At 40.1% G+C, this 19,921-nt stretch overlaps 1 protein-coding gene across 6 annotated transcripts in view; it reads left to right on the top strand.

Annotated features, from left to right (window-relative positions):
• The window catches only part of dst (dystonin), a 642,458-nt gene that overhangs the window by 465,702 nt on the left and 156,835 nt on the right, over nucleotides 1-19,921 (top strand). For all 6 annotated transcript variants that reach the window (XM_043681258.1, XM_043681269.1, XM_043681284.1 and 3 more), the window contains 3 exons: nucleotides 4,754-4,953; nucleotides 6,833-7,328; nucleotides 10,641-12,112. In XM_043681258.1, coding sequence (XP_043537193.1) covers nucleotides 4,754-4,953; nucleotides 6,833-7,328; nucleotides 10,641-12,112 — 2,168 coding nt within the window. The remainder of the gene's footprint in view (nucleotides 1-4,753; nucleotides 4,954-6,832; nucleotides 7,329-10,640; nucleotides 12,113-19,921) is intronic.

Below are 19,921 nucleotides of genomic sequence, written 5' to 3'. Positions count from 1 at the left end.
CTGGTTGTCATGGACAAGTTGGACCAAAGGTCTGCTTCCATGCTGTACAACTCTATGACTCTGTATTCTCTTAAAGGGATATTACAACAGTCAGAATTTCAAGACTAACAGAGAAACTAACATATGAAAGGAAAGCCTTCAGTTAAAAATAAGCCTCTGAGTGGTCTCTTTCAGTGTTGCTAATTCTACAGACTGTTAGCATTAGGCTCAGGCTTGGAGGGCCAAAGGCCCTGTAAATTTTCTTTGTTCTTTCTTTGTTAAGTTAGTCATGTTTCCCCAGTGCTTGGTGAGATGAAATTATTGATTGAGTCAACTTCTTTTAAAATGGTTAAAAATCACACAATACCAGGTTACAGTCCAACAGGTTTATAACCTGGTGTTGTGTGACTTTTAAATTTGTCCACCACCAGTCGAACACTGGCCTTTCCCAAGTCTTTTAAAATGATGAGGGGGAGGAGGCCCCATTTTATGGATTAAATCCTTTAGTGCGCCTTTCACTGCTGCTGCATTAAAACACAAATATTTTCTGGTGTTTGTATTTCTCTTTTTTTTAACGCAAACTCGCCAATTGAATTTGTAGTAAATATTCATTAAATAAAGAGTAAGCTCAAACTGACAGCAGCAGTTTCAGTGTCTTTGAATGTTTTGTTTCCCCTCTTATTTCTAGTGCTGAAGCTGATAGATGGATGCGATTTAAATTATAAATGTTTTCTTTGGAGCAGGATTCATTTTCTGCTGAAAGCAGCTCAGCTGAAAATGAGCTTGGCACAATACTTGTTACTTGCTGATGAATTAACATGGTGAGCCATGCTAGAATATAGAATCTAATTCTGATCTGTGCATCCATTGTCAGCACCAGACATCAGGAAATATGCCAAAAAGCAACTCAGCATTGTAAGAAGACAGTGACCATTGTTGGATATTCTGTGCTAATGTTCCGGTTGGAGAGAAGTCTGAGTGTGCATAATGTCAATATCTTATTCAACAATTGAAGGGAAATTACTCACATTATTTAAACAATTTTTTTTGTTAGATTATAAAGTATAAGAGCAGGAGTATGCCATTCAGCCCGTTGATTCTACCATGCTATTCAATGAGATCGTGTCTGATCTGTTAATTCTCAACTCCACTTTTCTGCCTTTTCAACAAACAACTCTTATTTCTCTTCCTGATTAAATATCTGTCTATCTCAGCCTTGAATATGCTTAACAACCCAGCCTTGACAACAGTCTGTGGTAAAGAATTCCACAAATTTACTACCCTCTAAGAGAAGGAATTCCTCCTCAGCTCAGTCTTAAATTAGCATTCCTTTATTCTGAGACTATGCTGTCTGGTCCTGAACTCTCCCATGACTGGGATCATCCTCTCAGCATTTACCCTGCCGAGCCCCTTAAGAATCCTATATGCTTCAATGAGATCATGTCTCATTTTTCTAAACTCCAGTAAGTAGAGACCCAACTTGTCCATTCAAACTGGGGATCATCCCAATCTTCTCTGAATGGCCTCCAATGAACTAATATCTTTCCTTAAATAAACGGAGCAAAACTGCTCACAGCACTCCTACTATTATACTCCAAACCCCTTGAAACAAAAGCCAATATTCCATTAGATTTCCTGATTACCTGCTGCCCCTGTGTGCTAGTTTTGTGTGCATTATGCACAAATCCAAGTCCTTTTTGTATCACAGTTTTATTTCCTATTTTTCTTCATTTATATTGCATTCTATTCTTTTATTCTCTCTTCCAGAATGAATAAGTTTATATTTTCCCATATTATTGTCCATTTGCCAACTTTTAGCCCACGTAACCTATCAATATCTCTCTGTTGACTGTTTGCATCCACTTCACAACTTGCCTTTATACCTATTTTTGTGTCATCTACAAATTTGGCTACAATACATTCACTTTCTTTCTCCAAGTCATGAATATATTGTAAGCAGTGCAGTTCCAGCACTGATCCCTTTGGAACCCCACTGGTGGGAGGTTCCCAATCTGAAAAAAAAACACCTTATCCCCACTCCTTGTTTCCTGTCCATTAGTCAGTTCTCTTTCCATGCCAATGTGAGCTGTAATAATATAACTTTTTTTGAGGTATTTTGTCGAATGCCCTTTGGAAGTCCAAATAAACACATCTACTGGTTCCTCCCAATGAACTCTGGTTGAGACTTGCTCAAAATATCTCTGATAAATTAGTTAAATTGGGTGAATGAATACTTGTTGGGATCAGGGCTGTAATAGTGTTGGATATCAGTCCCCTGGCACTCATTGCTGTCCTCTTTTTAAGGTCACAGCTGTTTGGCCTCCTTGTAAGTACAGACCAACTTTCTACATTTACCATCATAGATGATGTTTTGGTGCCTCAATTTTCCTGTTTCCATATATTGTCACAAGTGATCTAATATGGGAAACGGTGGGCAGTTCGTCTCTTTCTCTCAGTAAGTCGGTGGCATCTCCTGTCAAGTTGATTGGCAATATCATTGCTCAGTCCAGTTCCCAACAATTACGTTCAAAGATTATTGAGAAAAATTATTGGATTCATCTGTGAGTTGCTGACTATGCCTGTTATGCAATATTGGGTTTTCTGAAGACATTAAAGAATAGCACTGTGGATGGGTCTTCACCACATGGTCTGCAGCGCAAAATCCTCAGCAACACCTTCTTAATTACACTTCGGAACAGGTTAAATGCTGTCCTCACCAATGATGCCCATCTCTCAAGTGAACAGTGTAAAGAAATTAGGAAAATATACAATGGTTGTAATTATTTCTACATTCTCTTGCCACCACATCATTATTGAGCCCCTTTTCACAGTCTATTGTATTGGATCCTAGTTTTTGAAAAATTTGTGCGTAGGGTGTGGACTTCACTGGATAGGCCTATGTTTATTTCGCATCCCGAACTGCCCAGACAGCAGTTAAGACTTAATCACATTGACATGAGTCTGAAGTCATATGTGGGCATGAATGACAGATTTTCTTCTCTAAAGGACAATAGTGAATCCAGATGGGGTTTTATGCCAGTTGGCAGTGATTACATGGTGAGCTTCTTATTCCAGATTTTCATTGCATTGGACTTTTGACATCTGCTTTGGTGGGATGTGCACAGAACATTAGCTTGGATTGATATTGCAGTGATATTCCCACTAACCCCAATATCTTCCCCCAGTTATTCCACCCTTTTCCAGGTTGAAGCTGTTCCCTTCCAAGCTGTATGTACTTTCCATCTGACATCATCTTTTTCTGTGCCACTTGTTCTATGCTCTCATTTGTTTGAATTCTCTTTTTCTCTCTGCCTACAAGCTCGATCTCCTCATCTCTCCCCAGAGTGTGTCTTCCCTCTGTGCATACATACCCTGCCCATTTTCTCATTCTTTGTTCTCTCTTTCTTCTTGAGCTCTCTGCACATGCTTTGTCTCATCTTGCTTTATCCTTCTTTTTAGCTCTGTATACTTTATCTCTCTCAGCACTTCCTGTGCTCACTCTATATGATCTAATTCACTGTGCTCACTCACAAACCTCTGTTTCACCCAGTCTACTCTATCTCATTGTGCCTATTCTGGTCCTGTGCTGTGCTGACTGTGCATGCTGTATCTGACTCTGTACATAGTCTATCCTGCTTTCTTTTTACATTTGGTCAATTGGCTGACAAGTGGCAGATAAGAGATTAATTTGGAAAGTGCTAGGTATTGCATTTTGTAAAACAACAAGAGCAGGACTAATACAATTAAAAGTAGGGCCTTGAGTAGTGTTTTAGAACAGAGAGACCTCTGAGTTCAAATGCATAGTTCTTTGAAGTTTGCATCACATGTAGATAGGATAGTTAAGAAGACACTTAGCATCCTTACCTTCATTGCTCAGACCTTTGATTTAGGAGTTGGGATGTTATGTTGAAATTATACAGGACATTAGTGGGGCACCTTCTGGAGTACCGTGTCCAGTTTTGATCACCTGTTATAGGAAAGATATTATTACACTGAAGAGGATTCAGAAGAGATTTACCAGTATGTTACCAGAGGGCTTGCGTTATAGGAGAGGCTAGATAGGCTGGGACTTCTTTCACTGGAGTGTCGGAGGTTGAGGGGTGACCTTATAGAGGTTTATAAAATCATGAGGTTTTTAGATAAGATGTCTGGCAAGTGTCTTTTCCTTAAGGTGGGGATTTCAATACTCGAAGGCATATCTTTAAGGTAAGAAGAGAAAGATTAAGAAAAGACATGAGGGGCATTTTTTTTAACCCAAGAGAATGATTCATGTGTGGAATTAACTTCTAGAGGAAGTGGTGGATGCAGGTATGGTTACAACATTAAAAAGATACTTAGATAAATACATGGATAAGAAATGTTTGAGGAATATGGGCCAAATGCAGGAAGGTGGGACTAGTTTAGTTTGGGATTATGATTGGCATGGACTGGTTGGACTGGAGGGTCTGTTTCTGTGATGTAAGTCTCTTATGACTCTTTATGCTCGAACTTACCTGTTGCTCATTTTGTATTCACTTTCTTGCATATTGTCTCCAGGTCCCATTCTGTCAGTCTTCAGCTGTGCTTTTCCACTTGCTGTTTTATCACGCACTCTATGTGTGACACGGAAGTGGACTATGTCGATGAATAGTTTCATCCAACTAGACCAAGATCCGTTAACCATGAACTAATCTCATCATGACAGAAAAGCTTTCACTTTTGAGTTGTAAACATTTGGTTGTTAAGGAAAGTTTCTCCAGAAAAAAAAGGATGCATTTTCAATATTGTCTTTCAGATTCAAAATGGCAACAAATCAGCCAGTCAGCAGCAGACCGGCAGCAGAAGTTGGAGGAGTCATCCAGTTTCCTTACTCAGTTTGAGATGGCAGAGGTGCAGCTCAGCCAGTGGCTTATTGAGAAGGAACTAATGATGAATGTGCTTGGACCACTTTCCATTGATCCACATATGTTGAATAATCAGAAACAACAAGTCCAGGTAAGGAGGAAGTAATTTTGAGTGAACATTTCAACTGAAACCAACAGTGTTGAGGAGATTTTAGTTTTTTGTGGTGGAGTGCAGGTATCTGGAATGAACTGCCAGGGAGCAGTTCAAAAGAGAATTGGACAAGGTGGAGATGAGGAAAATTCTCCAGACTCCAGGGAAAGACCAGAGCAGTGGAAGTTTTAGATAGTTTTTCAAAAAGGTTAGCACAGGCATGATGGACCAAGCAACCACATTTTGAGCTGATGGTCATTTGAAAGGTTTTTTTTTAAACCTGATCCAAATATCAGGTGTGCAATTGAAAGCACATGAAATTAGCTTTTCATATTCAAAGGTGATTGCAAATGTCATATATCACCAGCAAACATCTCATTTCAGAACTCGTGATGGAAGGAATATCATTGATGAACCCATGGGAGTAGTTGTGGTGAACACCATAGATCTGGGAGACAGGGATTGCAGAGATAGGGCAAGATGGACAGGCATGGGAGGAAGTTTATGGAATGCAATCAGAATATTATCACAACTTAACTGGAAAAAGTACAACAATAATTGTGCCCCACTGATTCACAGCTGTTACAAAATGTATAAAGTCCCATTAGGCTACCAAGATCAACATTTCATCTGACTGCTACTCAGGACAAAAGCAATTCACACCAGGTTTTTACATGAACAGAAAATAAATGTTTATTGTAAGGGCACTTAATTTTAACAAACTGCAGAGAAAAGAAAAAGGAAGTTTCCTAAGTTACTGCTATGTGACTTAAAGCCAACCTCCTTAGAAGCCCCAAAATATCCATAAACTCGGTCACAATTAAGACAGATAAAAGATAGACGGTTTGATACATATTAAGGAATGAAAAGAAAATATGCAAGTAATAAAATTCCAAAGATCAAAAGCCCAGGCTCAGGTGTGGGATAAATTTCAGTTCCTTTAGACTTTAGCAATGATGACATGATGTCTATAAAGTGATGGTTGTTCCTCACTTCATTAGTTGATCCAATGGATGTAGATCTTTTCTTGTTAGAATTCCTTTTATTTAAACATTCTTAGTTTTTCCTAACATGGAGAGAGAGGGAGGAAGATGCCTTTGGCTGAAGACTGGATGCCCTCGGTTGCCCTTGCACATACAATTCAGTAACAAACTGCAACTCAACAAATCAGAGACCTGTCGTCAGGCAGAATTTCCTGAACACACAGATGCTTGGCATCTGCGTCAAATATCTCCTTTATTGCTTTGAAAGAAACAGTCTTCTGCACAGCTAAAAAAAAAATGCTCACCTCTTGAATTTTCCAAATTGCAAAGCTTTTCTGGCATTTCAGTGATATAGTAGCCTAAGTTCCAAATCTGTTTATAATCTTGAAAAGAACAAAGATGTAACCTCTCACCTGGATTGTTATTGAACATAATTTAACAACAAACCATATGCCTTGTCAAAAAGGTTGGTTGCAGAGGATACCTTCAGGAGATAAGAAAGAGACGGAGAAGCAGTGTAATAAAAGCAGCAAATTTCAAAGCTCTGTAGTTCAGCTGAATGCCTGTTTCTATACAAAACATCAATATAAAAATAAATGTCAATCTTTGTGTTTTTATTTCATTGTGATGAGTGGGTGCAGAATGTATTCCACCTGACCGAGATTTTCTGTGAACCATTTTTGAATTTTAGAAGCGCTTGAATCTTGCAGGTGCAAAATATGAATGCAGTGGCACCACATATGTTACAAGTAACAAACATAACCTGTGGTAATACTATAACAAGAAAAGTATTTGATATTCACTGATGCAGTTCTGTATTGTTCAGAACTTGTAGATTACTTCCTTAAAGTTGGTTTCCCTGCTTCACTGTATTGATTTTTCTCTGTCATTCACAGATATTGCTCAAGGAGTTTGAGACACGAAAGCCACAGCATGAACAGTTGAAAACAGCAGCCGATGGCATTTTGCGTCAATCAGATGACCCTGCTGTGGCTAGTGGAGTTGTGAGCAATCAGCTGGCTACCGTCACACAAAAATGGGACAACCTGACAGGGCAGCTGGTTGACCGGTCCAACCTCATCGATCAGGCCATCGACAAAAGCAGCAGGTACCAGAGTTTAGTGCGGGACCTCTCAGCCAGGCTGAACATCTTAGAAACTAAGCTGGCTGATCAACCGGCCATTGGGTCCCAACCCGAAGCCGTGAAATCCCAGCTGGAAGCAGCCAGTGAAATCCGGTCGGAGTTGAAGCGGGAGGAAAAGTCAGTGCAGGAGGCCCAGAGGATCTGTGAGGAGATCTCAGCCCTCGTTGGTGAACAATACCTGAAGGCCGAGCTTAGCAGACAGTTGGACAATGTTTTGAAACCCTACCGAGATCTAGAAGAAAGAGCAGGTGAGTGGGGATGTCTGAGAATTCATGAAACAAGGAATGCTTGTTGCTGGAAAACATTCAAGCTCACTTTGTCAATGGTTCTACAAGTTACAAATAATACAAATCTGAAATTACAACGAAGTACTGCAAGGATAGAGCATTTGAGTAAAAGCAAGTTAACAATTTAATCTGAATTACAGTGATGCAAGAACATGTCTGGCGTATTTATCTATATTTATATCATGCTTGGTCAACCCTTTCACTCAAGCAGCTTCTGATTTATGTTGATCTGTTTCAATTTCCTTTATACTTCAGAAGTTAATGTAGAGTAGAGCCAAAATTCGTCCCTATATTTTATGTAATTGCCAATTTGAACTTTTCTATGTTGCAAGTTCACACTGGTGGACCCAAAAATCATATACGGTGGTTTCTTTGCACAGAGACCAGAAGAAAAGCTTATAGGTTTAATGACCAGTTGACCTGTATAAATTTTAAAATAGGAGAATTAATGATTTATAATGTATTTGGAAAGAAAAAAAATCAGGAGAGACAATATAACTTTAAAAGTGCAATTTCAAAAGAGAAATATAAATGGAGTCCTGGATGTGCATAAATCTTTAGAGTAGAGTAGTTTTCATTTGTCATTTCTTTCATGTACAACTACACAGTAAAAATAAGTCAGAGTTCCTCCAGTACCAAGGGTGCTACATGGACATCACAAACTACGCAATCGTACACGGCATAAAGTGCATAAGAAATGCAAAACACGCTAGTTACAGTGTAACAGAGGAGTGATGAATAATAGACGTTTTTCTAGCAGCAATACGAAAGAATTTCAAATGGGAAAGAATCTGATTATAATGTGTTAAGGAGCCTGATGGCTTGGGGGAAGAAACTGTTGCAGAGTCTGACTGTGAGAAACAGTAAGCTTTGGTATCTTCTGCCAGGTGGCAGGAGGGAGAAGAGTTTGAGTGAGGGGTGTGTGGGGTCTTCCACAATTCTTTTAGCCTTTCAGATGCAACGTGTGGAGTAAGTGTCTGTAATGGAGAGAGGAGAGACCCCGATGATCGTCTCAGCTGTCCTCACTATCCATTGTAGGGTCTTACGATCCAAGATGGTGCAGTTCCTGATCCAGACAGTGATGCAGCAGTTCAGGGTACTCTCAATGAACCTTCTGTAGAATATGGTGAGGATTTGGAGGTGGGCTTTCCTCAGCCTGCGCAGAAAATAGTTATTTGTGTATTTGTGTGATGGTGTTATTTGTGGATAGCAAGTTTTTGCCACCATTTCTCTCAAGGTCCAAGCATCTGCCTGATCCAAATTGATAGAGAAACAACCACAAGTGAGTCTTAACAAGAAGGTCCTCTAGTTTTAAACTTTTTTAAAAATTCAGTCATGGAATATGTGGGCAGCGGTGGCTGGGCCACTATTTATTGCCCTTTTCTATTTACTTGCCAATGCAAAGGTGGTGGTGAGCTGCTTTTTTGAACGACTGCAGTCCATGTATTGTAGATTGGCATGTAAGTTCTTTTAGGGAGGGAGTTCCAGGATTTTGACTCAGCAACACTGAAGAAACAGTGATATATTTCCAAGTCAGGATAGTGAGCGGCTTGGAAGGGAACTTGATGGTGGTGATGCTCCTATGTATCTGTTGCCCTTGTCTTTCTAGACTGGTGGTTGTGGGTTTGGAAGGTGCTGGCTGGGATCCAAACTGGGCATCAGTGAGTAGATTATTCCATGATGTAGTTTATTACATTATAATTTTATGATCCAAGCTAACAATAATAAAGGAAGAGTCAGATATTGCATGGAAACTTGTTTTTGAAGTTTGGTTATCTCTGTGTAGTACAACTTAACGTAAACAGGAAAAATTAAGAGTAAACCCTTTGCCTTGCAATATTCTTGAAAGACAATCAATCCCAGTGAAAGATCACTCCTATCTTAACTGTTTAACTTACTTAATAGATGAGATTGTAACCATTTCCTTTTGGCAATGTTCTATATATTTAGCTGATGTGTTTCTCTCTGTTAGTGTCTCCTTCAGAAATACACAGAAATCGGCTACTTCACTGACAATTCCTAATTGAATTTGAAGAAAAACCCTGTTTAATTAAACTGCTGAATAGTTATAGGGCTTCTTTCCAGCTCTGAAAATCTTAATTACCGCAAACTAAACTGCCAGTCTGTGGTATGAATTTGCTCTTCTCAAGTGAATCCTGATTATGGTCCCAGTCTGTCTTTCTGTATGTCATGAAACGTTCAACATTGTAAACGTTTCACAATTTAACTCCCCAGGTAGTTTATTCAGTAATTTAGCTTAAATCACATGCTTTCTTGGAAATTAGGTTTGAACTCATTAAAAATTACTTTCTCATCTTTTTAAAAGAAACAAGTCACCTTTGCAGGACTGAAGGCTGAAATCAATTTCTTATGCTTACTTTAAATTCAGAATTCCCAAATATTATGATATATTATAAACTTTTAACACAATTAGGTTCAAGTTACACCAGCTTGGTACACACTGTGCCTAGGATTCAGGAGACCTTTGGATACAGGTCTGCGCTCCAAAATATCCAAGGATGTTCTGCCTTATCTCCTTCCAAACTTACCTGACATCATCAGGCTGATTGAAGCTTAATACAGTCTCCAATATTAACTTTTTCAGAACCATTAACTTTTACAACACTGCTTAAAGCAACATTTGGAATTTGGCTTTATAAACAGGGGAGTACAACATGAAAGCAAAGATGTTATGCTTTACGAAGCATGAATTAGGCCTCAGCTGAAGTATCATGTTCAATTTTGCACAGCACCCTATAGGAAGGATGTTAAGGCCTTGTAAATCTCTTCTGCCCTATTTGCTAAAAAGGTACTGGGTGAGGGATTTCAGTTTTCTGGAGAGGCGAGAGACGTTGGGAATGTTGTCTGTGGAGCAGAGGAAGAATGCTCAAAATTATCAGGTGTTTTAATAACATAAATAGGAAGAAACTGGCAAGAGAGTTGGTAACCAGAGTTATTTAACGTTATTGGAAAGAACTAATTAGATGGGCAGGTGCCAGTTGATTTATTTTAATACAGTGAGTTTAATCTGGGATGCACTGTGCAAAAGAACTAGTGCTAACTTTCCAAATAGAATTGAATTATGATTCAAAAGAAACTTAAATAGCAGGGCCATGTAGGAAAACAGGAGTGTAACTAGTTTGGTAGCTCTTTCAAAGAATTGGCACAGGTCTGATGAGCCAAAGGCCTCCTCCTGCACAGTCCTATTCTATTTGGTCCGCAGAATCAATTCATGTCCTAAAGTAATGCTTTTTCTTTCTTATTTTGGTAAAGGAAATCAAGTCCGTCAGCTACAGTCAGCACTTGCTAATTCCGAGCAATTTCAACAGATGTTCGATGATTTTAAGGCCTGGATGGATGGAAAGTGCAGTGAACAAGACCAAAGGCCTCCCATATCTGCCAAGCTGGAGCGCCTGCATTTGCTGATTGATGAGCAGGCAGAGTTTCAGAAATCCTTGGCCCAGAAAGCTGGGTCCTACGAGATGATCCTAGTGGAAGGTGAGGCTCTCCTGCAGAATATGCAGCCCAGTGCCGAGAAAACAGCCTTACAGGGTCGCCTGGGAACACTCCGGGCTGACTGGGAAGAACTAGCTAAGCAGGTAGAAGCCAGACAGGAGAAACTGAGGGACTGTTCCCAGAAAGCCGAAAAGTATAGGGAATGTGTTGAGCACCTGCTACCGTGGATACAAGAGTTCGAAGAAAAGGCTTCTCAGGTACAAGTCTGCAGCAACGCTGCTGAAATTGAATCTTCATTGGCAAACATTAAAGGTTTACAGAATGATGTGGATAAACATCGAAGGGCAATAGATTCTCTAAATAATGCTGCCGACAGCTTGATTGAAGCTAGCGAGGCTGATCAGCAAGATATCCAAAGCGAGAAGGCTTCAGTCAATCAAAAGGTTGATCTGATTAATAAACAGCTCCACCTGAAAGTCAGTTCTCTGGATGAGATGGCAAAATGTATGAAGGAGTTTCAGAATTCTCTCAAAGATGCGAAGAAGCAAATTGATGGAGCTAAGCAGCAACTTGAACTCCATGATGCCCTTGGACCCCAGGCATATACTAATAAATATCTGACCAACATGAATGCCCAGCAGAAGGCTCTTCAGGCTTTGACATCGCAAGTGGAGAATGTCAAATGCCTTGCTCAGAGATTGGCTGCTGCTCCCTCGCATAGTGCTGGGACATCTTTGATCCTGCAGCAAGCCAATTCTTTACAGGACGATTATGCATCAGTGAGCCAGAAAGTACATGAGAAATGCTCCTTCTTGGAGACCAAGCTCCAAGGCATTGGGCAGTTTCAGAACACTATCCGGGAGATGTTTTCCTTATTTGCCGACCTTGATGATGAATTGGACAGCATGGCTCCTGTGGGAAGGGATCTGATCTGTCTGCAAGCACAGAAGACTGGCACCCAGGATTTCATCATCAAACTGCAGGAACTAACAATGAGCATTGAAGGTGCGAAGAAAGAGGGCAAGCAGATGCTGGAGTCAGCAAGTTCTCCAGATTTACTGGGGTTAAAGAGGGATTTAGATGCTTTAAGTAAACAGTGCAATAAACTGCTGGACAGGGCAATGATCAGAAAAGAGCAAGTGGAAACCAATCTTGCTCGGGTTGAGGAATTCAACAGTAAATGCAAGACGTTTAGCAAGTTGATGACAGTCGCTGAGGAGCATGAAGAGAGTCAGGGCAGTGTTGGAACAGAAACAGATGTCATCAACCAACAACTGGAATCATTCAAGGTATGTGTACTCTCTCAGTCTATACATTGGTTTCATAGCCAGTTAGTTGTCCAATTTATTGTAGGTTCGTTTGGTATCATGGTGTCCTGGGATCCTTAATTGTGTTGCAGTGTTGCACAAATTCAATTTCTTGTTGATGCAATGTCTCCAAGTTGAGTCAGATGGCTGTTATGGCTACTGGGAACTCCACACCATTACTGAGTGGATATGGTAGTTTTTGAAATAAAAACCTCTTTTCCTGTTGAATCTGAGGTAGGAATACCATCATATTAATGAATACACTATCAGGTGAATAACCTATGTGTTTGTGAGAGATAGTACCAGTAAAATCTCTTCCAAATTCAGTCAAAGGTGAATCTGCCTCAGTTGTATTTGTTTCCAAAACCAAGATTTCTATGTCCTGATCACAGTAAGTGGCATGGGTCAGCTTCTTGAGGAACTTGCGTTGAGTCATTTAGGTTTTGCTCAGCTGATCTCACCCAACAACATTCCCTCACCCCCTCATCCAGGTTCTTTTCTCTAATTTTATATGCTTTCCTTTCATATTCAGGTCAGGACATAAGGGGGTGAGAATTAGAAATGTACGTCCCTTGATGTCCTCTGGCTATTCCAGCTCACTTAGTTTTGTTCATGTGTGAGCTTAAAGTGCCTGTGGGACCATTCCTCCATAAAAGAAGCTATCCTTGTATTCGGAAATGTACTCAGTCTCTGGTGAATAGTGGGATTCGGGGACTAAAATATTAGCAAGATTAATATTTGCTTAATTGACAGAAAACAGGGGAGTAGAACAAAAGAATATTTTCAGATTGGTGTGCAACTTTTAGGGGGGGGGGGGTACAGTTGTGGTCAGCATTTAGACCTCCACTCTTTATAATTTGGTTGAGGGAATTGAATGTAACATATTCAGGTTTGCTAACGATGCAAAGTTAGGTGGAAAAGTAACTGAAGAAAAATTCACGGAGATGGTGTAGGTTGGGTGAGTGGGAACAAACTTAGCAGATGCAGTAATAACATGGAAAAGTGTGAAATTATCCTCTTAGCATGATTTTTTTTAAAAACATATTATTGAATAGTGAGAAACTGGGAAATGTTTACATTCGGGGGAGCTGGGTATCCTGGTGTAAGAATCACAGCAAGTAACGTTCAGGTAAATAAACAAGTACGAAAGTATATATTATGTACACTTCTGTTAGATAGGGATTGGAGTAGATGAAAGATAGCTTACTGCAATTAAATAAGACATTGATGAGACCGCACATGGAGTAATGTGTGCAATTTTAATTTCCTTATCCAAGGAAGGACATAGCTCATTTAAAGGGAAATTAACAAGGGTTTATGAGATTGGTTCCCAGGATTGTAGATTGACCTCAGTGGATATACTAAATAAACTAGGCCGATAACTCCTGGAGTTCCGAAGAATGAGAGGCGATCTCACTTAAACACAAAATATTTCAGATGTTTGACAGGATAGATGCTGATAAAATATTTCTGTTGGCTAGGGAATCTAGAGTTTGTAGTTTTCGAATTAAAGATCAGATATTTGAAACTGAAGCGAGGAAAAACTTTTTGTTGCTAGATATTTTTGCGAGGTTGGTAATGCAGAGCCCCTGGCTAATCTTCTATGACACGAGTTTGAATCCACCATGGCAGATGCTAAAATTTGAATTGAACAAATAATCTGGAATAAAAAGCTTGCCTTGTGGTGATCATGTAACCATGTCGATTGTTGTAAAAACCCATCTGATTTACTAATGTCCTTTAGGAAAGGGAATTTGCAATCATTATCAGATTTGGCCTAAGTGTGATTCCAGATCAATAGCGATGTGGCTAACTGCTAATTTGGGTGATCAATAAATGCTAGCCTAGCTGGTGATGCCCACATCCCAAGAAAAGGTTTGAGTACTATGGCAATAAAGAGGTGTGGGATTACTGCAGAAAGACAGAGTTGAGGCACCAGATTAAACATGATCTTATTGAATGGTGAAGCAGTATTGAAGGGCTGAATGGTTCCCTCTAACATTTGTTTGTTATAATCTCATGGATGAGATGTGAGAAGCACTAAACTTCTAATCTGTGTAGTTTAGTTTACAGACCAGGATGTTCTTGCTTACTAACACATCAAAAGTGTTATTCTGCGAACTCCTTTGCTTCCGTTTCAGTTTGTTTGTACATCATAGAGTGAGATAGCATGGAAACAGACATTCCAATCTGACCCAATTCCACTTGCCAGCATTTGGCCCATATCCCTCCAAACACTTCCTATTCATACACCTATCCAGGTGCCTTTTAAATATTATAATTGTACCAGCCTCGACCACTTCCTCTGGCAGTTCATTCCATATAAGCACCACCCTCTGCATGAAAAAGATACCCCTCAGGTCCTATTTAAATCTTTTCCCGCAACTCCACTTTCAAGAAACTGCACCTGCACCCCTCGATCTCTTTGTTCGGCAACACTCCCTAGGGCTCTACCATTACTGTATAAGTTGTGCCCTAGTTTGCCTTATCAAAATGCAATACCTCACTTTTATCTAAATTAAACTCCATCTGCCACTCCTCAGCCAACTAGCCCAACTGATAAAGGTCATCTGAAATGATCGTCTTCCCTGTCCACTACACCACTTATTCTGGTGTCATCTGCAAACTTACTGCTGTAACTTTCCTTCATATATTTGTATCCAGATCATTTATACAAAATTACAAAAAGCTAAGGACCCAACACCAATCCTTGTGGCACAGCACTGGTCACAAGCCTCCAGTCCAAGTACAACCCTCCACCATCACCCTCTCTCTCCTACCTTCAAGCAAATTTGTATCCATTTGGCTAACTTCCTCAGATCCCATGTTATCTAACCTTATTAACAAGCCTATCATGCAGGACCATGTTGAACGCTTTGCTAATGTTGATATAGACACATCTACCGCTCTGCCTTTATCATTCTTCTTTGACAACTCTTCAAAAAGCTTAATCAAGTTAGTGAGAGATGATTTCCCATGCACAAAGCCTTGCTGACTATCCCTAATCAGTCCTTGCCTTTTCAAATGCATGTAAATCCTATCCCTCAGAATCCGTCCCAACAATTTACCCAACACTGACGTAAGGCTCACTGAGCTATAATTCCCTGGCTTTTCCTTACAGCCTTTCTTAAATAATGACACCTTCCAGTTTTCTGACATCTCACGTGGTGATACCAGTATCTCAGCAAGGGGCCTAGCAATCTCCTCCCTAGCTTCACAAAGTGCCTGTAAACACCTGATCAGTTCCCAGGGATTTACCTGCCTTTCTGCGTTTTAAGACCTCCAGCATCTCGTCTTCTGTAATAGAGTCATAGAGATGTACAGCATGGAAACAGATCCTTCGGTCCAACTCGTCCATGCCTACCAGATATCCCAAGATAATCTAGTCCCACTTGCCAGCATTTGGCCATTTCCCCCTAAACCTTGCCTATTCATATCCCCATCCAGATGCCTTTAAATGTTGTAATTGTCCCAGCCTCCACCACTTCCTCTGGCAGCTCATTCCATACATGCACCACCCTCTGCATGAAAACATTGCCCCTTGGATCTCTTTTATAACTTTCTCCTCTCACCCTAAACCTGTGCCCTCTAGTTCTGGATTCCCCCACCCCAGGGAAAAGATCTTGTCTATTTATCCTATCCATGCCCCTCATGATTTTGTAACCCTCTATAAGGTCACCCCTCAGCCTCCATTCTTTTCAAAACATCACGGTTTCCCCAAGTTCTCTAGCTTCCATGTCATTCTTCACCATAAGTACTGATGCAAAATATTTTTTAGTAACGCAGTCACTTTCTGTGATTCCACACATAAATGACCACATGAATTGTTAATGGCCCTATTCTCTTCCTAGTTACTCTTTTGCCCTTAATATATATATATTTATATAAAATCTATTTGGATTCTCCTTAATGTTATTCACCAAAGATATCTCCTGTCCCCTTTTTCCCCTCCTGATTTCACTCTGAAGTGTATTCCTAATGCCCTTCTCCGCTTCTAGGGATTCACTCAATCCCAGCTGTCTCTACTTGACATATGCTTCCTTTTTTTTCTTGACCAGCACCTCAACGTCTGTAATCATCAAGCATTCCCTGCACCTACCAGCCTTGCCCTTCACACTAACAGGAACATACTGTGTCAGAACTCTTGTTACCTTATGTTTGAAGGCCTTCCACTTCCCAACCATCCCTTTACCTGTGAATACGCTCTCCCGATCAACTTTTGAATGTTCCTGCCTAATACTGTCAAAATTAGCCTTACTCCAATTTAGAACCTTAACATTTTGATCAATGCTCTCCTTTTCCATAACTATTTTGAAATTAATAGAATTATGATCACTTGCCTCAAAGTGCTCCCCCAGGGACACCTCAGTCACTTGTCCTGCTTTATTTCACAACAAAAAGTCAACTATTGCTCCTTCTATAATAGGTACATCCATATATTGAATAAGCGAGAGTTCTTGTACACACTTAACAATTTTTTCCCCATACAAGCCCTGGACTCTATACAATCCTAGTCTACATTTGGAAAGTTAAGATCCCCTACCATTACAACCCTATTTTTCTTAAAGATATCTGAGAGTTCCATATATATTTGCTTCTCAATTGCCCACTGATTATTATTATTTAATTAATAATATTTATTAATTTTCTGCATATGTGACTGCACCTAGTAAAATTAAAGAACTCCAGTCATATACTTCTACCTCAGTGACTTTTTCACTAAGACTTTCTGACCAGCAATGAACTCATAATGAAATAACATTTCATGCCTCATGACTCATCTTCACTTTATCTTGCTTTTCTTTTACCTTGCCATTGACATCCGGCTTAAGTCAACAAAACCTTGTCCTAGAAACCTGTTCAAACACTTTACAACAGGTTGTGCACTACACAAGTTGACTGAGAGATTATTCTGTAACAGAACAAAACAATTACCGAGCCTTTGTCAAAAAGAAACATAGATATTACTGCCCAGTTTTTTTCCCCTTCCACTTCAAACAAAAAATTCAATAACTACTCATGGTTTTCTTATGTTTGACCATGGACATTTGCTGTTATGACAGAATGAATTGGTTGAGCAAAGTGAGACAACATCTTTTGTTCCTATTTTTATACTCCATTTCCCTTTGAAATGAAGACCAATATTCCATTTACCTTCCATATGACCTGCTGAATTTGTGATTCAAGGCAGTATGTGACTGTATGGTATTAAGGAGTACTAGCAAAACTGAAATCAATAGGAATCAGAGGGAGATCTCTGCTGGCTGGTGTCATACCTTGCACAATGGTGGATAGCTGTAGTGGTTGCAGGTCAATCATTTCTGCCGCAGGACATCTCTGCGGAGTTCCTCAGGGTGATGTCCTAGGCCCAATCGCCTTCTACTGCTTCATCAATCACCTTCATAGAGTCATACAGCACAGAAACAAACCCTTCAGTCCAACCTTTCCATGCTGACCATAATCCCAAACTAACTTGTCTCACCTGCCTGCATTTGGCCCATATCCCTCCAAACATTTCTTACTCGTACTTACAGCTGTATCCTCATCCACCACTTATTCTGGAAGTTCATTCCACACATGAACATTCCCTGTGTAAATAAAATTGCCCATCATGTCTTTTTTAAATCTTTCTCTCTCACCTTAAAAATATGTCCCCTAGTCTTGAAATCTCCCACCATAGGGAAAAGACACCTGCCATTCACCTTATCTATACCACTACTGAAATTATAAGGTCACCCCTCAATCTCTTACGCTGCAGTGAAAAAAGTCCTATCCTATCCAGCCTTTGCGAGTAACTCAAGCCCCCCCATTCCCAGCAACATGCTGTTAATTTCTTCTGAACCCTCTCCAGCTTAATAATATGATTCCTATGTTCACCATTTGTGATACCTCAGATACTAAAGCAATCCACCTCCATATGCATCAAATGTCCCTAGAATTGTTGCTTTGTTCACGAGGGAGGATGCAGGAAAGACTGCTCCCATCAAAAGTAATGACAGGGGAATTTCTCTGTATCTCCAGAATCTGAAAACCCTGAAATGCTTTCAAAATAAATGGCAATATTGCAAAAGTAATATCAATCAATTGACCAAATAGAATCTCTAGATTACTTTGCAAGTTTGAAACTAAAATGTTTCTTAGGATCAGATTTACACTCCAGATGACTTTTATTTTGGGGGGAAGGTGAATTTCACTGTGTCTTATAAATGATGAGTTTTTAATGAGTTGGACGAGGGATAAATATTAGTCAGGATACTATGGAAGCCTCTCTACCTCAGATTTCTGTGGGATCTTTGGATGACAAGGGCTCACCAGAAAGGCTAGATGGGATAATATCAGCAAGTGAAAGGCAGCAATGGGTGTCAGTCTGGAGTTTTGTGCTTAAGATGTTGGAGTGGGAATGGAGCAGAATCTACAACCTGCTGAGTCAAAGGTGAGCCCCTGATCCATTGTGATACAGTAGGTCCCTGTAGTCAGCTCCTAAGCAGGGAAATATGGAATGAGTACTGATTGTTGGAGATCCTGTTCAGCTGTTCACTTTCTCAAACAAATCAAAACAGATGAGCTTCCTGTGTGTAAATTGACTGTTAGATTTGCTTACTTGACTTTGTTTCAGTAATGCTCCTATGAAGTTCCTTTGGATGTTTTACCACATCAATGGTGCAAGATGAAATTTAAGTGGTTTCCTGTTGGGCAGGTGGTTAGATTTTTGAAGTTAGTAATAGCACTACAGTGTTCGGAAAACAGCTGGTGTGACTATTTTTCATAAATGGATGACTGGGCTTGGTTTCTTTCTCTCTACTGTTGCCATGGGCCCCTCCAATGCATGAGTAATTTTCCAATATTCCACAGTCCAGCGTTTATACTGGGTGAACAACAATCTCCTCCATCTATCCATTATCTTCTTAGCCATTGTCTTCTAGCACAAAGTCTATTCCTTTACCGCTGACTCCATCCCTCTCCCTGTCAGAGGCGGAACCATACTGTTCACAACCTCAGTATTATATTTAACTTTACAAAATGAACTTCCAACCACACACCTGTGCCATTACTATTTCCACAACAGAAATATTGTCCAACACTGCCCTCACTTCAGTTCTGCTGAAACTCCATCCATGCCTCTGTTACCTCAAGACTTGCCTATTCAACTCACTCAAGGTTGACCTTCCAATTTGACCTTCCATAACCTTAAGTTCATCTAAAACTCTGCTTGGGTTCTTATTCACATGAAGTTACTTTTGCCATTATCCATCTACCCATTGTTTAAGCAGGAGTTATTTAAAATTCTCAGTCTTGGTTTTAAATCTGCATGACCAGGCCTCACGCTGTCTTTTTCACTCCCATAAATCTCCGAGATCTCTGTGCTTTTCGAGTTCTGTCCACAAGTGATTTCCAAAATTTTAGTTGTTCCTGCATTGGCATCAATGCCTTCAAGTGCCTTGGCTATACGCTCGGGAATTACCTCTGTATACTTATTTGCTTCTCTACCCCTTTTCCTTCTTTAAGATGCTTTTTAATATCTATCTCTTTGGCCATACTTGTCATCTGGTCTAGAATCACATTATGTGACTTGCTGTTAAATTTAATTTGACATTTCTGTCTTGTTCTGGATTAGTGGTGCTGGAAAAGCACAGCAGTTCAGGCAGCATCCGAGGAGCAGGAAAATTGACGTTTTGGGCAAAAGCCCTTCATCAGGAATACAGGCAGAGTACCTGAAGGGTGAAGAGATAAATGAGAGGAGGGTGGGGGTGGGGAGAAAGTAACATAGAGTACAATAGGTGAGTGGGGGGG

The sequence above is a fragment of the Chiloscyllium plagiosum genome, chromosome 3, assembly GCF_004010195.1.
Source record: "Chiloscyllium plagiosum isolate BGI_BamShark_2017 chromosome 3, ASM401019v2, whole genome shotgun sequence".
NCBI lineage: Eukaryota > Metazoa > Chordata > Chondrichthyes > Orectolobiformes > Hemiscylliidae > Chiloscyllium > Chiloscyllium plagiosum.
The sequence above is the reverse complement of the archived record's forward strand: the minus strand, read 5'-3'. Positions and strand labels throughout refer to the sequence as shown.